Below are 22,744 nucleotides of genomic sequence, written 5' to 3' on the forward strand. Positions count from 1 at the left end.
CAGTACTTAAAGGTAGGAAGCATCGTGCTGGACTTAACTTTGTGGTAGATAGCCTATATAATGGATATTGAAGATACTTTTCACCCTGTACCTGCAGGCTTTGTATAATGTGATCAGTAGATAGACTGATTATAGCAGTAAATATGCTCCCTTTGAAGACATTGCCCTCTCCCCTAATTTAACCCAGAAACGTTACTGTCCTGGAAGAAATATACGTGTGTGTGTGTGTGTGTGTGTGTGTGTGTGTGTGTGTGTGTGTGTGTGTGTGTGTGTGGGAGATGTGCTCAGACCAGATAGTTACCAAGAAAATGTTACTTTCCAAAAACATTTTTTTCTTTAATTTATCAGAGATATATACATTCTGCCATTATAGGCTGTGGTGTGTTCTGTTCTTCTCAGTAACATTAGTTATGAACAATAATGCTAAACTTGCCAGTTTTGCAAAGTCTGATAAGATTAGATGCAGCATTTTTTTTTTAAACTTTAAAACTCTAAATCTTTATGATCACTGGTATGTTGTCCGTGGCGCAGGGCTCCTTTTCATGATGCAGTATTTAAAGAGGAACACAAACAGTTTTATGTAATTATACAAATATAATAAATGTCCTGTATGTGTAAGCTGTCGGGAGTTTGCTGATCACGGTTAATTGTGCCAGTTTTATTCGCCCTTTTGGTACTGACATAACATGTAGTTTATTTTGAATATTTTAAACGATAATTCAAGTTTCACGTTATGCATACATCATGTGTAATACTAACTTATTCATGAATGTGTTTATATTTTTCGGTAGGCTTACCCAAGTTGGAAAATGGGGCAACTATAAGCATTTATATGGACTAATTATATATTAATCATTATAGTATCATCCTGTTGGCTGGAATACGCGTGTAAGAAACATTTAAAATAAAAGAGCTTGCAAGGGCATCATGTCTGTCCTCTTTTGGTTCATAAAATGCAGATGATACTATTTCACAGGTTATGAATTAAAACAAAGTCATACACCTTTTTGTCCAACGTGTGTGCAGTAAACACAACATCTGACCTTGCGTGTGTATTAAGTATTTATGAGTAGTAGCCTATACTGTCTGTGTACCGGGTTCTCTGTCTCAGCTCAAATACACGAAAAGAGAAACCAAAAACAGCAGAGTGAATGATAACCTGCTGGTTCGGAAATATTATGTCTATCACTTTGCATTGTTAGCACCATTTCTAATTAAAAGTCTTTGAGGCACGTTCTTTCGTCTCTGTCTCTCTCTGTCTCCTTTCTTTACGGTGCGGGATCATTTTTCCCTTTTAAAAGTGTTTATGATGTATTTATAGCATCAAATATTCATGTGCACTTCTGTAAGTGCTCAGTAGATTATATTTATGTAACTGTTTACAGAATTTGTGTTTTTGTTCTTGGACATGTTTTCCTCAACATGTCAATGTTTAGATAAAAAGCCAAACATGAATAGTCTAGTCTATAGCCTTTTTTAATCACCAACCTATCAGACTTAAATGTTAGTTTAGCTTTCATGTAAGGGGCCACGACAGTGTAGTTTTGACACTGATAATGTCCCCCCCCCACTCTCCCGTGTGTCCCCCCTCCCCTCACCCCCACCTTCCCACCAGTAGCTGCGGGCAGGAGGAGGGGCCGGCAGACCTACAGCCGCTACCAGACCCTGGAGCTGGAGAAGGAGTTCCTGTTCAACCCCTACCTGACCCGGAAGCGCCGCATCGAGGTGTCGCACGCGCTGGCGCTGACGGAGCGGCAGGTGAAGATCTGGTTCCAGAACCGGAGGATGAAGTGGAAGAAGGAGAACAACAAGGACAAGTTCCCGAGCAGCAAGAGCGAACAGGAGGCGGTGGAGAGGGAGAGGAGGGAGAAGGAGCTGCGGGACGGCAGCGGAAGCGGAGAAGGGGAAGGTGGTGAAGGAGGAGGCTCGGCGGTGGCGGTGGCGGTGGCGGTGGCGGGCACGGCGGGGTCACAGGCCTCCGGGAACGAGGATTGCTGCGAGAAAACCCACAAGCAAATGTAGGGAGCAGAGCGGTGAAATTATGAGGGAGAAGGGGGTGGGGGTGGGGGGGGGGTTGAAGGGCGAGAGATGGAGGACGAGGAGGCTGTAAGTGTTGGACCGGATGGGGTGAGGGTGTGGGGGGGTTGGGGTGCTGTTTTGTCTTAATTGAGGCCATTTGGACTGCTCCGCTTTCTCCACAATTTAATTGATGGAAAGGAACTTGAGTCTCCAAAATGGCGATTGGTGAGCCGGACGGACTGGAGGGGCCTCGCGCCTCTGTCTGCTGACTGTAAAAACCGCGGGAAAAAAAAAATGAAGCAATGAAGCAAGAAAGTGAACTTTAAAAAAAGAAGAAAAACATGAGGCGGGGTGGATCCATCCAAGTCAAACAAACATAGTCTACTCTAGTGTTTAAAAAGAAAAAAAAGAAAAAAAGAAAGTAAAATGATAGCTTCCTTTCTTTGTGGAACAATTATCGTGGAAACATTTCTATATTGTTAGAAGTTTATCATTAACAATTTTATCTTTGGCAGCTGTATAGTTTTTAAGTTAAAAAATGATGATGGTGCACTTTTTACTGTACTTCTCACTTCTATGTTGTTGTTGTTGTTGTTATGGCAATGATTGATTGATTGATGATGATGATTATGATGATGATGATGATGACGACGTAGCAATTAATGAAATTTCCAACAACATGAAACTGCCTATTTATGCCGTTTTAGTAGGTCGGGTCTCTTTTTTACACACTCTAATTGTCGTTTTTCGTTTTAGTTCGTTTTTTGATCGATGGTGTTTGTTTTATGTTGTCTTCCTTTTCTCTTTTTGGGTAAAAAGCATGCGCACAGTGCAGATTAAAAAAAGAGAACATTCATAAAAATAAAAACGAGGAAAAATGTAATAAACATGATCGCGTTCTGCATTTAATGTGAAGTGTCTGTTATGAGTCGATCAGGGTGGATTTTATGGTCGCACTGTTTAGCTTTTGTTTCACTCAATTATGTATTACGAGGAAGACAAGAATACAAGTCCGAGGTATGATGTCAACTTTATAATCAAAAACATTGGACAAAAGAAAAGAAATTCTATTCTAAAAATCTATTTCATCCACCCTTTTTCCTCTTCCTTTCCTACCTCGCCTCCTCTCCTTTCACCTCTCTCATTCCCTTCCTCCCTCTTTCTCCTCTCTGTTCACTCTGTCAGCACCCAGACTGATAAAACCGTTCAGTTCACGAGGCCAAACATTTAAGCCTCGACTCGGAAATCTCCTCTTAAAACAACAGACACATACACACACACACACACACACACACACACACACACACACACACACACACACACACACACACACACACACACACACACAAACACACACAACCCACATCCTATCCAAACATCCCTTTATTTATGGCCTGGTCCTCCACTTACATTATTCCAGGCCTCTAGATTCACTATTACACTGCCTTCCATCATCATCACGATGACTACTTGAGCTCGGATTGTTTCCATCTGGGAAGATCAAACACACATGCATATTTACCCATGCGTATTTATCTTCATACATTGAACTTCAGCTTGTTATTCAGACGGTAGGGAATCCCCGGTGTTATCAAAGCATCAAATATTGGTCTGATCATCTTTCCAGGAAACAGACGTATTGTTTTCCGTTGAAAGCTATAGGAAGTCAAACACACCCGTGTGTATTTTTGCATTTTAGGGCCATTCAGACACACAGAGGCTGCAGACTTTACAGAGGCTATACACACCGAGCTGTCTCCACCAACAATAATCTAAGAGCCCACATTAATGCAGTCCGGTTTCATTTTGACATTGCTCTTGCAGGCCTTCCCAACTTGTTGTCGTTATATTGACATTTTAGTCACCGCTCAAGTTAAAGGAGTAAGGAGCAACGATGTAGTTTTGCACTTCCATAAAGCTTAGGGACTGACCATAGATTTAAAAAATTTTTCAAAATATTAGCAATAAAGCCCAAGCTATCCTAACGTTGGTCCATAGTATGGGTTAAGTTCCAAAAACACTGGAAGTCTGATCTGCAGTCCAAGCCCAGATAACCCTGATGACATCATCAGGGTTATTATAGACTGTTTTCACAGGCTGGGTCCTTGCAATGAGTAAACAAGTGCCCCTTTAAGTTGTCCAATTGACACCTTATGGATTGGTTTGGTGCACTGACAACATTGTAACATATTGATAACATATACTTTGTCAGGGATAAAACGAGGAAGTCCTGGATGTATTTTCATTGCTGTCCACCAACCTTTATCAAGACGAAGACAGGCATTCAATGTCTGACATTGAAACTCCAACTTCTCAAATCTGTGCATGGCCAAAAAAATGTCAACAACAGGGCAGCTTCATTATGTGCATGGGGTACTTTCCATAAAATCATCTCTCTATCATCTCTTTATCAGGATGCATAGTATCCTGATAAAGTTCCCTTGGTCTTTGGAATTAAAATAGCCCCACATCATCACATATCCTTCACCATACCTAGAGACTGGCATGGTTTTATTTCAGTTAACCTAATAGCTGGTTTGATTTGCCTTGAGAGATGATTTTATGGAAAGTACCCCATGCCAAGCAAAACCTGCCTTTGTTTATAGCATATTCTCACAAATGTCATTCAATCAAATGACCAAAAGCCAATTGACACAAATGAACCTGGAGTGGTCAGTGGTCGGTAACTTTAAATTTATGTCTGACAGACGTACAGCTTACATTATCTTGTTGTTCATTCTCTGCTGCATGTTGATCAACGTGTTTCTTAAATACATGTATTCTGTCTAAAATCTGTTCTATGTAAAAGCAAAAACATGGACACGTTTTTTCAAATCACATCTGCTCAGTCAGATGAGAACAAATGTCTGATTCTAGGTGAGTGGACATGTGATGTGAGTCCAACGTCCTTTGTTCCAATGAGTCAACAACAGGGACATGGCACTTGCCCTTATGGAAAAGTAAATGACTTTGGGTCCTGTGAGGACAAGATGTTTAACACACACATCCAAGCGTTACGTTTCCGGTATGCAACAAACATAGGCTATATTTAAAAGACCTTGATGAGAAAAGCAGCAAAGTAGAGTTTACGCAAATCAGGCACATATATTAAAGCTCCACACTGTTCCTTTAGTGTGTGTGTGTGTGTGTGTGTGTGTGTGTGTGTGTGTGTGTGTGTGTGTGTGTGTGTGTGTGTGTGTGGCTTAAACAACTAACTTTTTCATTCTAATCCTTTAATTGTCTTTACGCACGGGTAACTTTGGCCTGTTAAATATTACACTCAGCGGAACTATGTGCTAAGCAGGGACCCGAGCACCTGCACGCCAGGTGAGTTCCCCCTGTCGGCCAAATCAGAAAGGCGGCCTGGAGTGTGGAGACACGCCGGCAGTTAACCATCAGTAATTAGAAAATGTTCTTCTTCTTGTTCTTCTTCTTTTGCAGGATATTATAATGGGTTCAGCAATGTGTTTCTTCTCTTTAACATACAACACCATCCTTCGCTTGCTTCTAACACAGGGTTCGCTTGCAGTTGTAATATTTCAAGAACGACGACACACTGGTAAGAAATATGAACCTGTAATTCTTATGTTTGGATTATGAGCTGAATTAAAGTGGAGTGCGGCCTCTTGTAGCCGCAGCAGTTGCAATATTTCATTGTGGGCCTTATTGCAGAATGATTACCAAAGTGACGTTTGACTGCTTCTATAAACGTCACCCTCTCCTGTAGTGCTGTGTATCCTGTTTTCATCCATTACTCTGCCTGCAGTGACCACTCAGCTGCGACACACTGTACAGTGAGAGCAAAACAACAGCCTGATTTGTTCTGCTGCGTGGGACCTTTTCTTCTGCATGTGTGGTCTCTACAAGGTATGCTGGGATAGGACGACGTTTGTGGAAAACAGGGAAAATCCATCTCATCTTTTAGTCTTGTCTGCGACTTTTGCACGTGCCTCGAGCCAATCCATTCCAAGTCCAATCAATGACATCTAATGGTGTTTTCCGCTTTTTGCGCACGATTTAACCCGCTCCCAACCCAGCAAGCAGGACAGTAAAGATTTAAGTGTGAGCTGGATGTTTGTCAGCCTCAGCCGTTATGTTTTCCAGCTCTACATGCGCTCAGTGATTAGTGGACACGTTCCGAGCTGCTGAGTATTGATTGTATAATGTAGATTGTATGGTATGCGCTGTGTGTGTGTGTGTGTGGGGGGGGGGGGGGCAGCGGTCACTCCCAGTGTATTGCATTCTACCGTTATAGCCTAATATTGCATCCAGGGGGAAACCCCGGCGGCCATTGGGCATCTTGACATCACATGGACCCGAGGTCACGTGGTCCGCGAGGCAGAGGGAGGCGAGGGGAGGAGAAAAGTGGGGTGGGATGATTTTTGTGTGTGTAAATCTAGACAGTAATGCCCCGCCGATAATTCACGGTGCCTCGTAAAAAGTCGACATTAAATCGCCCCGGGCCAACAAATCACCGACGCCAAATTATGAGTTCACTTGACTTCGCCAACGCGCTGTTTTCCAAATACCAGCAAGCCGCTGCGAGCTGCTCCGCTCTGCTCTTCACAGATTCTCCAACTTCTCCCTTTCCGACTTCCTCTGCTGCTCCTGCCGTGTCTTCTTCGTGCGCCCTCGTGTCCAGCGGATATCACTTCCATGTATCCAGTGGGAGAGGCGGCGGAGAGCTCCCTCTCCCTCCCTCCTCCTTTTCTTCATCTCATTCCTCCTCCTCGTCCCCCCCCTCCCATTCTTCCTCATCGTTCTGTGTCTCTCTTTCGGGACTGAACCGGAGCAGCGGGAGTATCGAGCCCAGCGCTCAGCCTTTCATCCCAGCTGAAGTGCGCACAAGAGGAGCTTTTAGCGCGCCAGGAGCCGGGCCGCTGAGGTCCTCCCTGCAAGGATGCGCCGCAGAGCGGTTCCCCGATCGGCCTCAGCTGCTAACCAGGCACCCTGAGCCGGCCTGCAGGAGGCAGACTTGCCCGGAACAGCAGCAGCGGCGGCAGTTAGACGAAGAGGAGCTGCGGATTTACCCCTGGATGAGAAGCTCAGGTGAGGAGAGAGATGAGGTGGTAGTGGGGATGGTAACGTTATGAGAGGTGATGAGAAAGGCTAATTGGTGAGGCCTCACAGGTGAGTTGGAGAGAGAGAGAGAGAGAGAGAGAGAGAGAGAGAGAGAGAGAGAGAGAGAGAGAGAGAGAGAGAGAGGTAAGGGAGGGGGGACTGGATGACGATGTTTATACTAATAAGAGTTGGAAAAAGAGGGATGAGGGCAGGGATGGGAGGTGGTGTGTGCATCAGAGAGAAAGAGACGGGGGGGAGGGGGGTGTATTAGTTCGACCCAATAATTATGTTAAACGCTCTTTAAACTGTTGGCCCGGTTGCGCAGCGGCCACTGCCGGTAGCTGAACTATGCCTGTCTGTTTCTTTCTCTCAGTCACTTTTTTTACAACCCCTCTCTCTCTCTCTCTCTCTCTGTGTCTCTCTCTTTGCAGATCTTTTATGGCTCTGTGACCTCCATAAAAGCATAATTTAAGACTTGGTGAATATTCATTAGGTGATATTGTGTTTCAGGAGAGGACAGGTGAACGCGGGGGTGGCTGGAGTATTATACCAAATTGTTTGAAAGTGAAGAAATCCTACAGAAAAAAAGTCTTCTTCCTCTCCTGGTGCTGATGGTTATCGCTCATATTCAGTGTTTGGCTCAGCTCTGCTCAGCCTCTCCGTCCTGATAGTCTTGTGTTTCTCACTTGTGTTTCAGCACTGACTGGCCCACTGAACGCCCATTGTGCCATTGTACTGTCACCACAATCCGCTAATACTACACTATAAATTAGCAGATGGGTTTGATCTCTGAATGCCTGCCCTTTCCCCCGATTGTAAAGCGGCTTTGTGCGGCAGCAGCGGCTTGGTGCTGAATGGATGCGGGGCCTCGGAGCCTCAAACCACAACAACCACACACACAAACACACACACACAGACACACACCACAAAGAACATTTTTATGCGTTAAAATACTGAATGGTAGCGCGTAAAACTGTGAAAAATTGTGAGTGTTTGTTAGTGCGCAAAATGGAGGAAAAGGTGAATGATATGTTGCATTCAAAAACAGCAACTTGGAACCAGGAAGGATACAAGAGAGATTGTTAAAGCTTGCGCGCGGTGATTGAGGCCGTAGACGCTCAAGTAGTTTTCATGGCATTTTATATTAGATATATGTGCGTAAATCTGGTACACCACACGTTTTATCTTTCATTTCAATGATATTCTTTGTTTCTATCCAGCAGACCTCCCACACACAGAGAGACCACAGAGCTCAGTCTAGTTCACTCTGAAATGATTTTTGGAGAAATTAGGTCCCTCATTAGCAGGCGCCTCCTGGCAGCTACTGGACAGCTTTTAGCGGTCGCCGCTGCAGGCTTCCTCATTAATTTCCATCACCTTACCATGCTCCAATCCCACTGTGTGTGTGTGTGTGTGTGTGTGTGTGTGTGTGTGTGTGTGTGTGTGTGTGTGATAGAAAGGACTTTTTATGCGGAGACTGTGTGATAAAGATGGAGAAAACAATGAAAATTGCTTCGTGAAATTAAAAGGATCTTCGTTATTTGTTTGTGTTTCAGGCTCATGTCAAACTAATTCGTTGGGACGTTTGCTTTGAAAACCAGAGCTGAGAAGGCAACATATAGCCTATTATGAACTATTATAAAAATGTTACACAGTGAAATCAAATGTATGCTACAGTTTCATGACCTTGATATGAGAAAATCCATTTTAAAGTTATGAAAAGATAATCATATATTGACAATGTTCAGATTAATTTCATGACACGAAATAAAATGAAATCAAATAAAACACAGTCAAAGGATAACAAATTGTTTTTATTACAAGAACATAGAAAATAAAACACACACACACACACACACACACACACACACACACACACTGGAGGGAGTGTGTGTGTGGAGGGAGGGGAGTGATGGGGTCGATCCAGCCAGCCATAATGAATTTATAGATTTTAATTTAGATCCGATTCCAGTCTAAGGCTTGGAAGAGAAAAAAGTCCCGGATGTTCCCGTTAACAGCGACGAATGAGACAAGCGCCTGGACGCGCATGTGCACGGCTAGATAGCGTATATATACCCATATAACATACACATGTGTGCGTGAGTGTGTCTCTGTGTCTCTGTGTGTGTGTGTGTGTGTGCATGCGTGTGTGTGTGTGTGTGTGTGTGTGTGTGTGTGTGTGTGTGTGTGTGTGTGTGTGTGTGTGTGTGTGTGTGTGTGTGTGTGTGTTAGATAGAGAGAGCACAATACAGTCACACAACTCGAGCTCCAACAAATTACCGCCGATAGCGCGAGAGCAAAAAAATATTACCAACACACACACGCACACACGCACACACACACACGCACGCACACACACACACACACACACACACACACACACACACACACACACACACACGCACACACACACACACACACACACTGCATAGGATCACCTCGCTATGCAGCATAAAGGAAGTGGCACACAGATAAGCACACAAACTTACACGTACTCAATCGCGCACACTCCCACGCCGCTGACATTCAGTCACCCACACATACTGACTGCTGCCTTCGATAAAAAAAATAGGCAAACGCTGACGCACGCGGAGGCGATGCAGAATCACACGAGGAGGAAATAAATGTAAAATCGCAGCAGCTGATAAGAGCTGTGTTTGAGTTCACTTATTTCAGAGGATTGTGGGCTTTGTAAAGATACTTCAATATCAAACATGTCCAATGTTAAAGAGAGCCACAATATAGTAGCCTAACAGAGAATTATATGTTTTGTAAATCTTTATTTTTGTTGTTACTATATTTGTATTTTACTTTCCCTCTCTCTACCGTAAATCAGTAGTCTATATTGTCAGGGAGGAAAACAACTCCTCGAAAATATTTTAGACATGTTTTCATCTCATGAATAAGAAATGGTTAAATTAAAAAAGAAACACATGCAATGGAAAGTAGGGATCAGTGGAAATAAATGAGTAGCCTAACATAATACATACAAAAGACGTGTCTCTGATATGTATATTTGCGATAGAAATAAATGTAATTAAATGTGACGTGTAGGGATTCAGAAAATAAAAGTATATCTGCAGCGAGAAAATACACCAATAGGCTACTGTGTTTTTGTGTGTATGCGAGAAAGTAACAGTAAAAAGAAAAGCGTTTGTTGTACAGGACCATAGCCAGAATTTTAAAAAGTCCACTCATCCACCTCCCCCTCCCCATTTTAAATTAATATATCTAAAGTTATATTATATAGCCTAAATTATATTTGTATTATATTATTTCCCGACATGAGGGTTTAGATGCTGTTTCAAAGCCATCTTTTGTAGACCTTTTTTGATCAGATATTTTCTGTTATGAATCAGAGCTACATATCTATATTGTAAACCTAATATATTTTGTAATAAAAAATGGAAATATAATCCCAAAAATAAGGTCTTCAATACTCAATACCCAGCCCTTTCTTTTATTGTTTAATAAATATATTGATTTGGGGGCCTAAACGTAAGCTATAGGTTATCAGGCTGTAAAATACCCAACATGTGTACAGAGAGTATAAACTCCTCCTTTAGCTTTCTAAAACCCCAAATTCACACAGAAAATACAAAGGACATGCCTTCTGTATCCTCCATAGTAATTCATGTCCGTAGTGCAGTCCTGCACTGAATGTAATAAAGCTTTTGCCTGCAGTGCCATTTCACAGCCGGGACAGTGTGTGCATGGAAAGCTTGAAAATCAATATCAAAGTAAATCCATTTCCTTTCTTCAGCTCATTTATACCCAGAAAACAGACAGTTGAAGGCTCAGGATTTATTTTACCAAAGAATTATGCCAGACATTGGGAAACGTATGTGCAACAGAAATGCTTCCATCACACATGTATGAGCCTTCACTAAACACCAGCTTAATGCTGTTAAAGTACGCACAAACAGCCACGAAGCCCAGGGTGATTTCTTTACAGGCTGGTCATTGCTCCAAACTCTCCAACCCCTATCCCCAGTGACACCCCGACCGACTTATGTGAATCCCAGAGATTGAGCCAAGGACTTTTTTTTGGCAGAGAGTGAGTGTGGACGTTTGTGGCCGGCAGCCGACCTCTGAGCTGTGAAACTGTGACCCAGTTTCTCCTTAACCTTCAGGCGCTGCATGACCTGTGAAGACAGAAGGTCAGCATGGTTTCTGTGCTCTTACTCAGCACTGACGCATGCACATATCACATGAGGAGCAATGGATTTCTTTCTTTTTTCTTTCAATCAAATTAGTAATGCTCTAACACAGTGATTCCCAACCAGGGGTAGGCCTACGTGTACCCTAGGGGGTACTTCTGCAGTTGCCAGGGGGGTACATGGAAAGATCGTATTTATAATTTGAAAAAAAAATTGAAATTATGATTTGATCGAAAGAATATATATCCACATTTTAACATGAATTAGCAAACAAGCAAGCACAGACGTTTAGTTAAAAGTAATGACTAAATGGTAAAAAATAACTACCATAATGACTGAACAGAACCGGTTAAAATAGCTAGAAGTCGAAACAGTTAGCTAAAAGTAATGGCTTAAAGTAATGTTAATGGATATATGGTTGAAACGTTCAGCTTCACTCCAAGTGGTGGTAGCCTAGAAGGCTAGCAGTAGTGGGATTACTGACCAAACCAATCTAAATATTGACAGTTCAATTGCATGAAATGATTACCAATACACATTTCTATATAATAAACAGTGTTATACATTTGGAACATACATTGTGAATGAATGAAAGGGTACACAAGTTCATCTGACAGGGCTGAGGGGGTACCTCACACCAAAAAGGTTGGGAAGCACTGCTCTAACATGCCTGCTGCAGCAGCCTGGCTCTCAGCATGTTCTAATGGCTCTATTTCTGCTCACTTTATTTATTCAGGGAAACTGCTACTGGAAGCCCCTTCCGGAGTCACATTGTGCACTCTTTTCCACCTTAAATTCCCCTTTTAACTATGTAGTTGACTCAAACCTGTGTACATCTCCTTTACTTCTATGAAGTAAATATTGAACACCGGCGCAGACAGACAGACAGCAACTGGACCAACAGTGTAACCACATCTTTAAGGTGTTTACAAATTCACAAGTCAAATGTGTTTGCCAGGAAATGGAGGTGGCAACGCGTGGCTAGCAGGTTTGGATTGACAACACCAAGGTACAAACAGGCAGTAGGCTCAGAGGTCATTCATGAAAATGTTTGCTAAAGAACAAACAAATGCTATGAATCTATCTGCTAACTGAGAGAGACAATATTTTTCTTTTTATTTATTTATTTAGAAATGTAATGAAAACTGATATTAGTGAGTAGCAATGCATCTAAAGTAAACATTTAAAACTTTTTATAAATATTACTAATAGTTCAGTTTGTGGCAGCCAGCTTTGAATGGCTGGCACAGTGACACTTTACAGTTGCTGATGTTACATCGACCGATAGCAGTCCCATTTTCCAAAATGTTCTCCCAAATGTCGTCCCAGCTCACTGTTGACATGTTGGCAAACTTTCAAAGTAGAACTTTCTTTAAGATCCATTCATCAAATTGGGGACGCAAACCAACAAAAGAAAACTAAAGAGGAGCGTTAGAAGTAAAAATACTAGTTGTAAATAAAAACTGTAACTCCGATTTTTTTGATGACAATTATAGGATGATGAGTCCAATTGTCTTACTTACTATCTTAAATTAAAAAAATTAAAAAAGACTGGAGCATGCTGATTAGTGTAAGTGGAATCTTTGAGAGTGCAAACAGGCTGCAAATTGTATGAATCAGTGTGCTGCAGTCTCTTTTCGTCCCTTGGAAATTTGTTGTTCTGGAGCTGCCTGAAAAGAAAAAGTATTGAAAAATAAATCTGGCAACCACAGTTTGCCACTTTTGTTAGTTAAACTATTTATCATCTCACGATTAGGCCTAAAGCTACTCAGTGGATAAATATATTTAACAGCAAATCGGACATTACAAAATAATTCAAGGAGAAGCTTATGACACTTATCATTTGAGAAATACAAACAGAAACCCAACATTGGTTTTAAAAATATGCAACGACCAATTAATGTAGATAAAAATACAAATGAACTGTATATAAATAAAGTCACTGCAAGTCACCTTTCGCAAAAGATCGCACAAACAAGAATGATACTGCCAAAGATGCAGCCAGAAGCCTTTATTTTATTTTCTCAAAATTCTGACTTAATAAGACACACTTTTAACTCCTTATATCATAATTTTTGACTTAATACTTCTATGAACATTTTTTGTTACTCCTACTATTTCATCTTCTATTTTTTGCTACAAAAATGGAACAAAAGTATCTTGAAACAAAATATTAAACATTGAAGCCAAGTCAAGTCAAAATGATGACCTAGGTCGAAATGTGCACAGCTATGTCAGAATTATGAGTGTAAACTTAAACGCTTGACTTACATAATAGTGGATGCTAAAAAGACTATTCTTGGAGCAAAATAGTTCACATAACCTTAGCCCTCTTGTCCTCGGGTCAAGTTTTTAAGATTTTACATCAGAAATGTGGGTTTCTTTCAACCATATTTCCCAAAAATAACACGGATGCAAGTCAAATGAAGGATCAGTTCACTACTTTCATTGGTTTTGAGTATTTTATTCAATTTTATAGCATTTGAAAAAAACTATTGAATTGGTTTTAAAACAGTATCCTGACTAAACTTCAAAATATGTTCCTATGATCTTAACTATTAGTCAAAACAATTCATAATTTCAGCAAGTTGGACATAATTTCATATTAATTAAGTTCATTGACCATTAGTTCTTAAAAATACTGCTGGCAATAAGTTGGTGATAGTGGTGGGAAAAAGCAACAAAAACGTTGATAAAAATCGCCAAAAAAAGTGTTCATTTTTGATCCGGGAGGACAAGAAGTTGCATGGTCGACAGAAAGACAAAGTATAGGCTACTGTAAGCCATAATTGCGGGAAATTCTTTATCATTTCACCAAAACAGGAATTCATAGTAATGATATGCATGATTAATCTGTAACACACGACTTTCTTTAAAAAGGGAGACTAACTTAGACACATATGTGTTCTTGCACCATGCAGGCTCAGACAGAAGGCGCGGGCGGCAGACATACACGCGTCACCAGACGCTCGAGCTGGAGAAGGAGTTCCACTACAACCGGTACCTCACGCGGCGGCGGCGGATAGAGGTAGCGCACGCTCTCTGCCTCACGGAGCGACAGATCAAGATCTGGTTCCAGAACCGGAGGATGAAGTGGAAGAAGGAGAACAGGCTGACTGAGAACGGCTCACCAACAGCACCGCTACCGCCCGCGGAGGAGGAGGAGGAGGAGGAGGAGGAGGAGGAGGAGTGATAACAATGACCACTGGACACTTTAACACATCCTAACACTTATTTTTTTAACTCTTATTTCTCGAATTACATTTCTAACTATTAAGGTAACGAAATAAAAAAAAGTGATATTTTCTGTTTTATGAGCAATCTATGCGTAGGGGAGACCGGGGATCGTTGTAACATTTTTGACATTTCTGTCTGTATCTCGGAGCTCTTTTAAGCCAGCGCGTTCAAAATGTGATATAAACTAATTACATGTGTCAGCTATTAAATGGCGTAGTTGTTATCTCTGCTACCCAAACTCAAAATGCAAGGTTTGCTTTAGATACGTACAATTACTAAAATATATTGAACTATATTGCTCCTGATATAACGTGTGGAGTTCTTCTCAAAGGCCCCATGCTGTTGCACCACAGGAGAAGCTTCTGTTGTAGATGAGGGCTGGAGATTTATATAATAGTCTTATGTTATGAGGACACTTCACTTATCTGATCTGCAGCAAAAAAGGGACAACATAGTTGATGATGAATAACCCAGCAGAACGTAGGATTTCTGTGGATACAAAGCTGAGCATTAGTGTTAGAAATGGCTCCAGTGTAGCAGATGGGAGTGGAATCATTCAGTTATTAGAATGTCATACATAACCTGCTCCATTCATTTATTTAGTTTTATTCTCAGCCGTATTATTGAAGAGATGACCTATAGTATGTATGCTCAATAGTCGCTACTGCTCTGACTGTCACCAGTTTGCACCTGTGTTTTGTGTGGGTTTGATCCTGTCCCTATTTGGTTATATTCAATTGTAAGGCTGCTAACCCAGGGATACACAGGGTATACTGAAAGTCCACTGAGTTCAATGGAGGGATACAGTTGAACCAATACCTTCCTGTCTGTTATGTGTTTGCTTGTACATGAAGTCTACAAGTCTTGGAATAATGATATGCTCTTTTTTTAAATAGCTATTGGCTGTGGTTTTGTCTTTACTTTCTGTATTTGCACCTGTGTTTTCATGTTGCCTGAGACATACATGTTCAGACTATACAATGTACTTGTAAAAAATAAAAACGTCAACTGCAATGAGTGTGTTGTCATATATTTTGATACGTCTCCCTTTCATCTGGAAGTATTCCTAGGTAGTAGCTGTTTAAGAGTTTAATGTTGTGGTCCTATTGGAATATGAAACTACATTATGGCATGCACCTAAAAAGACTAATACAACCACTGTTACACTGTCAATAACAATAATAAAGGCAATATTAAGTCATCATTAAAGATCTGAGACAATAACATCAACACGCAGTTCACTAAATCTGGAACATGGAGCCATATGTGCTTCGACAGCACTTATTTCTTCCAGTCATGCTTTACTTTTGGTTGAGGTTTTATTATCCAGCCAATGTTGGAATGAGTAGCTAAGCTGGAAGAGAAAATCCTGCCTGCCTCAGAAAATAGCTAAATTAGTAGAGAAAATAGCCATAAGTGTTGGATGTTTATCAAGTTTGTAACGTAGATGTGGCATACAGTGTACAAGCCCAACAGATTTCTTATGTGGTCAGATTTTATATATAATTTAGTGTAAAAGCAGTCTATAGATTGTCATACAAATAAAACCTGATTACATTTTGGAAAACATTTTATAAATAAAATATCTGATCTACAAGGATATCCTCAAACGTGTGTGTTTTACACAAAAGGATATTTGTGTTACAGGCTGAAGCTCCTCCCTAAATGTCGGAGAAACACTGTCATTGGCATGTCCAGGTATTTTTGACATATGACATCTTTAACTTCAATCATTTCAGTTCGCAAATGAAAAAATATTGTTTATAATATGCCAGCAGCATCTGTTGAAGTACTATCCCATGAGGACATAGTATTGCACACACATACACTGCAGCAGCAGAAGCTTTATTAAGTTCTAATAGGTTTCACTTTGAGCTGAGAGTGTAATAATGACTTTCACAGATTATAAACCGCAGTAATGAGCGCTTTTAAAAAATACCGTCACCTTGTTTACAGGTGTAAATATACTAAAGGGCTTTTACCCACTGTTACAGCTAATAGCTAAATAACATTCAAAGTTTCAGTATTTACACTTTCATCATATTTAGCAGTAGGGCAATTAGGGCTTGAGCTCCCATCCTCACCCTATATATATATATATATATATATATATATATATATATATATATATATATATATATATATATACATACAAAATCACATCTGTATTTTATTTCGTTTACAGTCTAACAACTACGCCGTTTAACATGCAGGCTACATCACACATCTGGTGTCTAAACCCTTAAACACTGGAACATGAAATGCATGTATTAGGTTATAGGCCTATTTCTAAATATTTTAGGCCCTTCCTGATACTAAAATCGTGAAGAATGTTGATACTTACAACATATTATTTTTTTATATATATATATATAGCTCAATTCGCTGTTGAGGACCATGATATGCGGTTGAAAGCACCAGAATTTTTTTTTTTATTGGAATAGTAACATAGGCCTATTACTTTTCTTAAAATGTATGCAGAATTGTATTCATTTACGCTTAACACGTTGTAACGAAGACTGAAAACATAAAAATGCTGTAATCTGGCTTCATTGTCTGAATATGTTACACACATTTCACTGCTATGAACTGTACCAACACATGACACCGAAAAACCCTTGGACATTTTGTTCTCCATCACCAGTTCGATACAGAAAAATGTAAATCCATATAGAGATGAAATGATCATAACTGACTGAGATAGTGCCCAGTGCTCTTTTCTGCCAAAGAAAAATAGGAGCAGATGTTTGCGTTAATAACAGAACGAAGTCACATTTAAAACACAAAGTATAATAATACAACTCCTCTATGGAAATCTCCTTTTGTTTGTTTTTAAATAAAGGTGATCTGACTTCTTTTGAAGGACATCTTAATAATTCAGCCATTCATTATATCTGAAGATTTCTTGATGTCTGTGTGGTTTAAAACAAGAACAAGGGATTGGTTTTAAAGCTATTCCTCTTCCTTTCAGACCGACAGACACCCGTACTCCACCTCACTGCAAAACCTGCTGATCTGCGGGCAGTTTCTCACATATTACCTCATACTTCGCAGCTTTGCATGCCAAAAAATATCCAAGTATGCTCCACTCCAGCTGCACAAAGTCTCACCAAATCCAAACGAAATTTCTAGGGGGTATGGTTGCCTCTGGAAGTCCTCGGCTGTCTGTAAGACTACATAAACTGGTAAAGGGCGATGGTGTGTGTGGGGGGATGTTATAGCAGGTCCTGATGGCTTTATTGCGTCCATGAAAAGGCCGGAAACCCCAATAAAAGCAACAAACACAAAGTAACCAACAGACAGTGGACCTCGCGGCCTGTGTGTGCATCCTGCTCTGTGTTGCTGCCTTATCTTCTGTTAATGTTTTAACTCGAGACATTTGCATAGAGGAAGCCTTGGATCCGCTCCTGCAAACCAGACGCCCAGTTTGGAAAGGTCACATGTGGGTCAATAAGGTCTAAAATCAAGTGTTGTGTTTCTAAATAGGAAACGAATTAAGGATACGAACTTAGAAAGGATAGGAACGCTGTCTGGACTGGAAACTGATATGCTATGACCATGAGGTGTTAGTTCAGACATGGAGTTTACCAGTAGGTAATGCTGTTAATAGCAGTTTGGATAGATTATTTTAACGAGGGGGAAAAAAAAGAAATCCTGGCTTTTCGTAAATTTGTAACTGCAATTGCATGCTTTATTATAGTGACGCTGAGGGAACCAGATAAAGCAGAAAACATTTGATCGGGTAACAGTTGACTGTGCAGTCATATGTGGATCGCTGCGGGGCCTAAATGGAATCTGTTTTTGGTTGCAGCACTTTATTTTGTCCAAGATATTGTCTGGATTTCAAAGCTTCTGTAAATGTAGTGCTGAAAATATGACTTTGGACAAATTCTTAATCAGGAATCAGGAGGGACAGGAACGTCATTTACAAAATCAAGAATACGTAGGCTAGTCAAATAGGTAACGGAGGTAACCAATCCCCCATCCAAACATGAGCCGGTACAAATTCAGCTTCCGGTTATTCAGGTGTGTTTTCGTATCTCTCTTTTGAGGCAAAGCCGTCCTCTAACCGCACCTTGCTGGTTTTAACTGCTGCTGAGCAATATTTTGTATAAAAAGAAGAAGAAAAAAATCCCCGCAGCGGCTCTGAGCATCCTGCGGCTCTAGGCCCGCAGGCCGTTAAAATGGTGACGCGTTGCCGCATTGCGAAACCACTTTTACGCACGGCTTTTCAGGCCCACGCCAGCTCTCAGGTGATGTTGACGCTGTGGCTAATCGAGCCACATTTCACCTACTTCACTTCAAACTGTGTACAGCACTTCACCCCCCTACAGCTTGGTAGAAAGCCTACTACACACAATGGACACGGACGACCCCCAGATATGGTTGATAATAAGAAGAAGAATGTCATATTTCCATGAAATTGAATATTTTGCCACCATAGCAGTCATCACAGTTGTTGTTGGTTTTCTTGGCCGCAGAGCTTCACCTCAGAGCGACACCATTTTGCTGTATCTCCATCCATCTTATGATGAGACACACACACACACACACACACACACACACACACACAAACACACACACACACACTGTTATATAAAGATGATGGCTGTAATAGATGTAGTGCTTTGTGTGTTCTGAATTAGCCCTGCCAAATTTTGACACCACGTATTTATATTTGACTATCTGTCTTTTAATCACATGTGAGCTATTTTCTTTTAACCTTTTGGGTTTTAACTTTGATTAAAAAAAATAATAATAATCTGAAAACCCTTTTCCAACCTAAACTAATCTCTGATTTGGTTCATTCAAGTCCAACATCAGTAGATAAATAAAGCAGCCACACCGTGTAGCAAAGCAACCACAGACACAGGTAGTGTTTGTTTAGGAAAAGACAAGAAGAAAACGAAAGCAACATCCTCAATTTCTTCTCTGTGCTGTGCGAGCTGCTGGCTTGTGGTTCTTAAGAGGGGCAGAAGAAGAAGAAAATGGCGGCGGAAAGAATGGGAGAAATGCAAGGAGCTGCTCCCCTCTAACTGCACTCCGTGGAGAAATGCAATAAATTCCTTGTTGTTTTATGAAAATTTACAACTTTGTGATACAAGTTTATGAGTGGCCGCGCGCGGGGATTGGCCGACGGGCTGGTCATGTGGAAGCGCTTAACGTGAACATGAACTTTTTATGATTTCCCAAGTGACTATATTGCTGCTGCACTCCGCTCCGGCCCGAACAGCCGCCTCTCCTCCCTCGCTCTGCCCGGGGCTCGCGAGGCGCCGCGCGGAGCCGGGCAACCGCGAGGAAATGAACGCCCCGGCTCTAATTAAACGGACTAGTTAATGAGAATACTAGTTGTGACTGAGGAAACCGGCACGAGGAGACGTTGACAACAACCCGCCCCCTCCCCCCCCTCCTTCTCTCGCTCTTCCTACTCTGCCATGGCTCCGCGCTCCGTCTGGTCTCGTGCTGCTGTCTACGCTAAATCGGCGGACCGAGATACGGACAGTTCCGCTGTGATGAGGCGAAGACGGGGCGAGCCGCGAGACCAAAAACTGGGGGGGAAACCATCCCAGAGATGACCTTATAATGTGTTTTTCTAATTGTAATTTGACATTTTATAAAATTCCTCACTTGTCACCGCGAGGATGATGATGTTGATGATGATCGGGGCGGTGATGAAGATAACGGCGGTGTTTTGGCGACTGGGTGACAACGGGGGACACCCCCCCTGCCCCCCCTCCGTCCAATTAGCCTATCATCCATCCATCCATCCATCCGGTCTACACACGGTAGGACTGTCTCGTGCCTTTCCGGGGGTGCCTAGCTGCCTTCACGCGGGACGCCGAAGTGAGCTGCAGGTGTGTGGGCTCGTGACGGATTGTCAACAAACGGTAAGATCCATTCATGCACGTTTCTTCTCCGGCAGCCCTGCGCGCGCTGCTGCATGCGCATTGTTAAAGGAGCAAAACAAGCTCAAACTGCAGTGCTTTCCGTGATTCTGCTGCTTCTGGTCTGCACATTAACGTTATAAATGAGGTGCTACTTTCCCATCTCAGATTAAAGCCTTTCCTGGCTGGATTAGGCTCCATGATGAATTGGCTCTCTAAGTGGTGGGATTAGCTGCGGAAGAGCTTTCCATCGGTTAAAACTCGGCTGTTTGAGATCCGGAAGATTAGCTCATGTATTTTTTTTTTTCCCCCAAGCCGTTCCCGGTGAACGGAGGGAGGGGGTTAGATATATTCACCAGAGTGAGGCTGGCTTTCATGTGAGGGCAGGTGTGCTGGATTTGTCAAATCATTATTTAAAATCACGTATGTTATTTTTATTTTTAAAGAAAAGGGACATGTTTGTAAATATTTATTTGATGTCTTCACCAGATTGCAGGTAATTGTAGCCCCTCTGTCTTCCTATCTCTGTGTTACAAAATGGCCTTTTGTGCTCTCGGTGTGTGTTTTATAATTGTTTCACTTCCAGATCTCAGTGGAAGAGCTTCCAGGTTCCAGCTGCAATTGCTGACTATTTGTGTGTGTGTGTGTGTGTGTGTGTGTGTGTGTGTGTGTGTGTGTGTGTGTGTGTGTGTGTCTGTGTGTACAGACACAGGAATGTTTTTTCTGACTCGGTCCGAACAGCCCACTTTTACGACTTTGTTTCCCTTCTCATTTCCTCCCTGCGGCGGGCGGGCTGTTTTTTTTTTTTTTATTATTGTCTACACCTAACCGGCCAGGACACCGCCCAGCAACCCCCCACCAACCACACACATCTGCAGCTCTCTGTCTGTCTGTCTTCTCTTTGGTCTCCAATTTGTTGCTGTCTCAAATATCAAACACCTTGAAGGGTGTTTGATATTTGAAGGGAATTCCTTCATCCCACACACACACACACACACACACTCAGATTTCTTTTTCCCATCTCTCACTCTTATCATATATATATATATATATATATATATATATATATATATATATATATATATATATATATATATATATATATATTTTATAGGCTAGGCTACATGTCCATGCTCAGCATGTCAGTTTATTTTCTAACTAATGAATGTCTGTGTGGTGTAATGGATCTCCAAATTCATGGAGAGAGTTTAGGGCCAACAACCAAAGACTAATTAGCAGCTATGCTAATGAGCACAACCTATTGTCTTACAGAAATTAAGGTTACAACTTAATAATAATAATAATAATACTATGAGCATATTATTATTATTAGTAGTAGTAGTAGTAGTAGTAGTAGTAGTATTGTTATTACGGTGTATTCTTTGGTGTGAGACTAGTGACGACTAATACACTGAATGAACTGTGTAGACATTGACCATCTGTAGATGTGATGAGAAATTATTATCTATTACCAGAATATTTACTGTGGTTGGTGAAAAAAGCGGCGCACAATGTGGACATAGACGGAAAACAAGATGAGTTCTTGGGTATAGCTTTATTTATGGCTTCATTTTTCGACACACTGATAGACATTTCTACAAAATATACATCACAACTGAACATTTCATAGCTTTGAATATCCGCTGGCCGCCGCCACTCCTCCTTCACTCTGTAGGTTAACACTACCAAGCGTTAATACTTACACTGATTATCACTGAAACCTCGAACTGCAAAGACAGCTTTCATTTCTGGTGGAATATGGCACACTGCAGATCGCTTTCTAGGGAAGTCTACTTGCATTGGGCTTGCACTTTTCTTCATCTTTGAACCAGTAAATAAACGACAAAGTCTTCACTAGTTATCAAAAATGTAAGATGTAGGCAAACAATGTAGGCTAACTTACTGTATAACATAGATACAGTCTGAGTAGCAGTCTGCTTTAGCTGTAGCTCTGTCAGCACCAAATGAGTAGTAGGCTATAGCACGGCACATTTATCCCATAATATAAAAGTGTATTATTGGTTTAATTAGTGGTTTAGGTTTTTTGTGTTGAATTTATGGTGTGGTATCATATTCATGCTGCGATCCTTTCACTTGCACGAATGTCTATTGGAAAATTCTGCAAAACTCCGGATCAGTGAACTTTTCGTTTTACGTCCAATGCCAATGTTTATATAATATCTGCATAAAGCAAAACGGGTAGCTGTAATATCAAAAGGCGCTAGGCTTTAAGAAATCCGGAAAGCCGTTGTATTAAGTAGCCTGTTGTTATTGAACTTTATGTTCATAAATCAGTTCCTTCTTCATTACAACAGCACACACATTTCTCCGTTAAATTGGCTCATATTTAAAACACGCTGCGTGAAGAGGAAGGGGGAGAAG

The 22,744-nt window shown here is 41.3% G+C and overlaps 2 protein-coding genes across 4 annotated transcripts in view; both read left to right on the forward strand.

Annotated features, from left to right (window-relative positions):
- hoxb8a (homeobox B8a) overlaps positions 1–2,906 on the forward strand; it is a 7,233-nt gene extending 4,327 nt beyond the window's left edge. Inside the window, exon 2 of one of the 2 annotated variants that reach the window (XM_031317816.2) lies at positions 1,616–2,906. In XM_031317816.2, coding sequence (XP_031173676.1) covers positions 1,616–2,022 — 407 coding nt within the window. In that variant the 3' untranslated portion in view covers positions 2,023–2,906. The remainder of the gene's footprint in view (positions 1–1,615) is intronic. The other variant, XM_031317823.2, reaches the window with a different exon arrangement.
- Positions 2,907–5,396: 2,490 nt separating this feature from the next.
- On the forward strand, positions 5,397–15,105 carry hoxb7a (homeobox B7a). Of its 2 annotated transcripts, none has more exons than XM_031317835.2 (2): positions 5,397–7,071; positions 14,165–15,105. In XM_031317835.2, exons 1-2 carry the CDS (start codon positions 6,507–6,509, stop codon positions 14,431–14,433), a joined length of 834 nt encoding a protein of 277 aa, XP_031173695.1. In that variant the 5' UTR covers positions 5,397–6,506; the 3' UTR covers positions 14,434–15,105. The 2 variants fall into 2 exon arrangements, with proteins under 2 accessions (XP_031173695.1, XP_031173705.1); XM_031317845.2 differs by having other exon boundaries at positions 5,397–7,068; positions 14,162–15,105.
- Positions 15,106–22,744: the final 7,639 nt, after the last annotated feature.

The sequence above is a fragment of the Sander lucioperca genome, chromosome 2 (genome assembly GCF_008315115.2).
Source record: "Sander lucioperca isolate FBNREF2018 chromosome 2, SLUC_FBN_1.2, whole genome shotgun sequence".
Lineage (NCBI taxonomy): Eukaryota > Metazoa > Chordata > Actinopteri > Perciformes > Percidae > Sander > Sander lucioperca.

Coding starts and splice junctions, on each gene's coding strand:
- hoxb7a (XM_031317835.2), top strand. CDS start 6,507: ATGAGTTCACTTGACTTCGCCAACGCGCTGTTTTCCAAATACCAGCAA. Junction 7,072..14,164: donor CTGGATGAGAAGCTCAGGTG/AGGAGAGAGATG, acceptor ACCATGCAGGCT/CAGACAGAAGGCGCGGGCGG.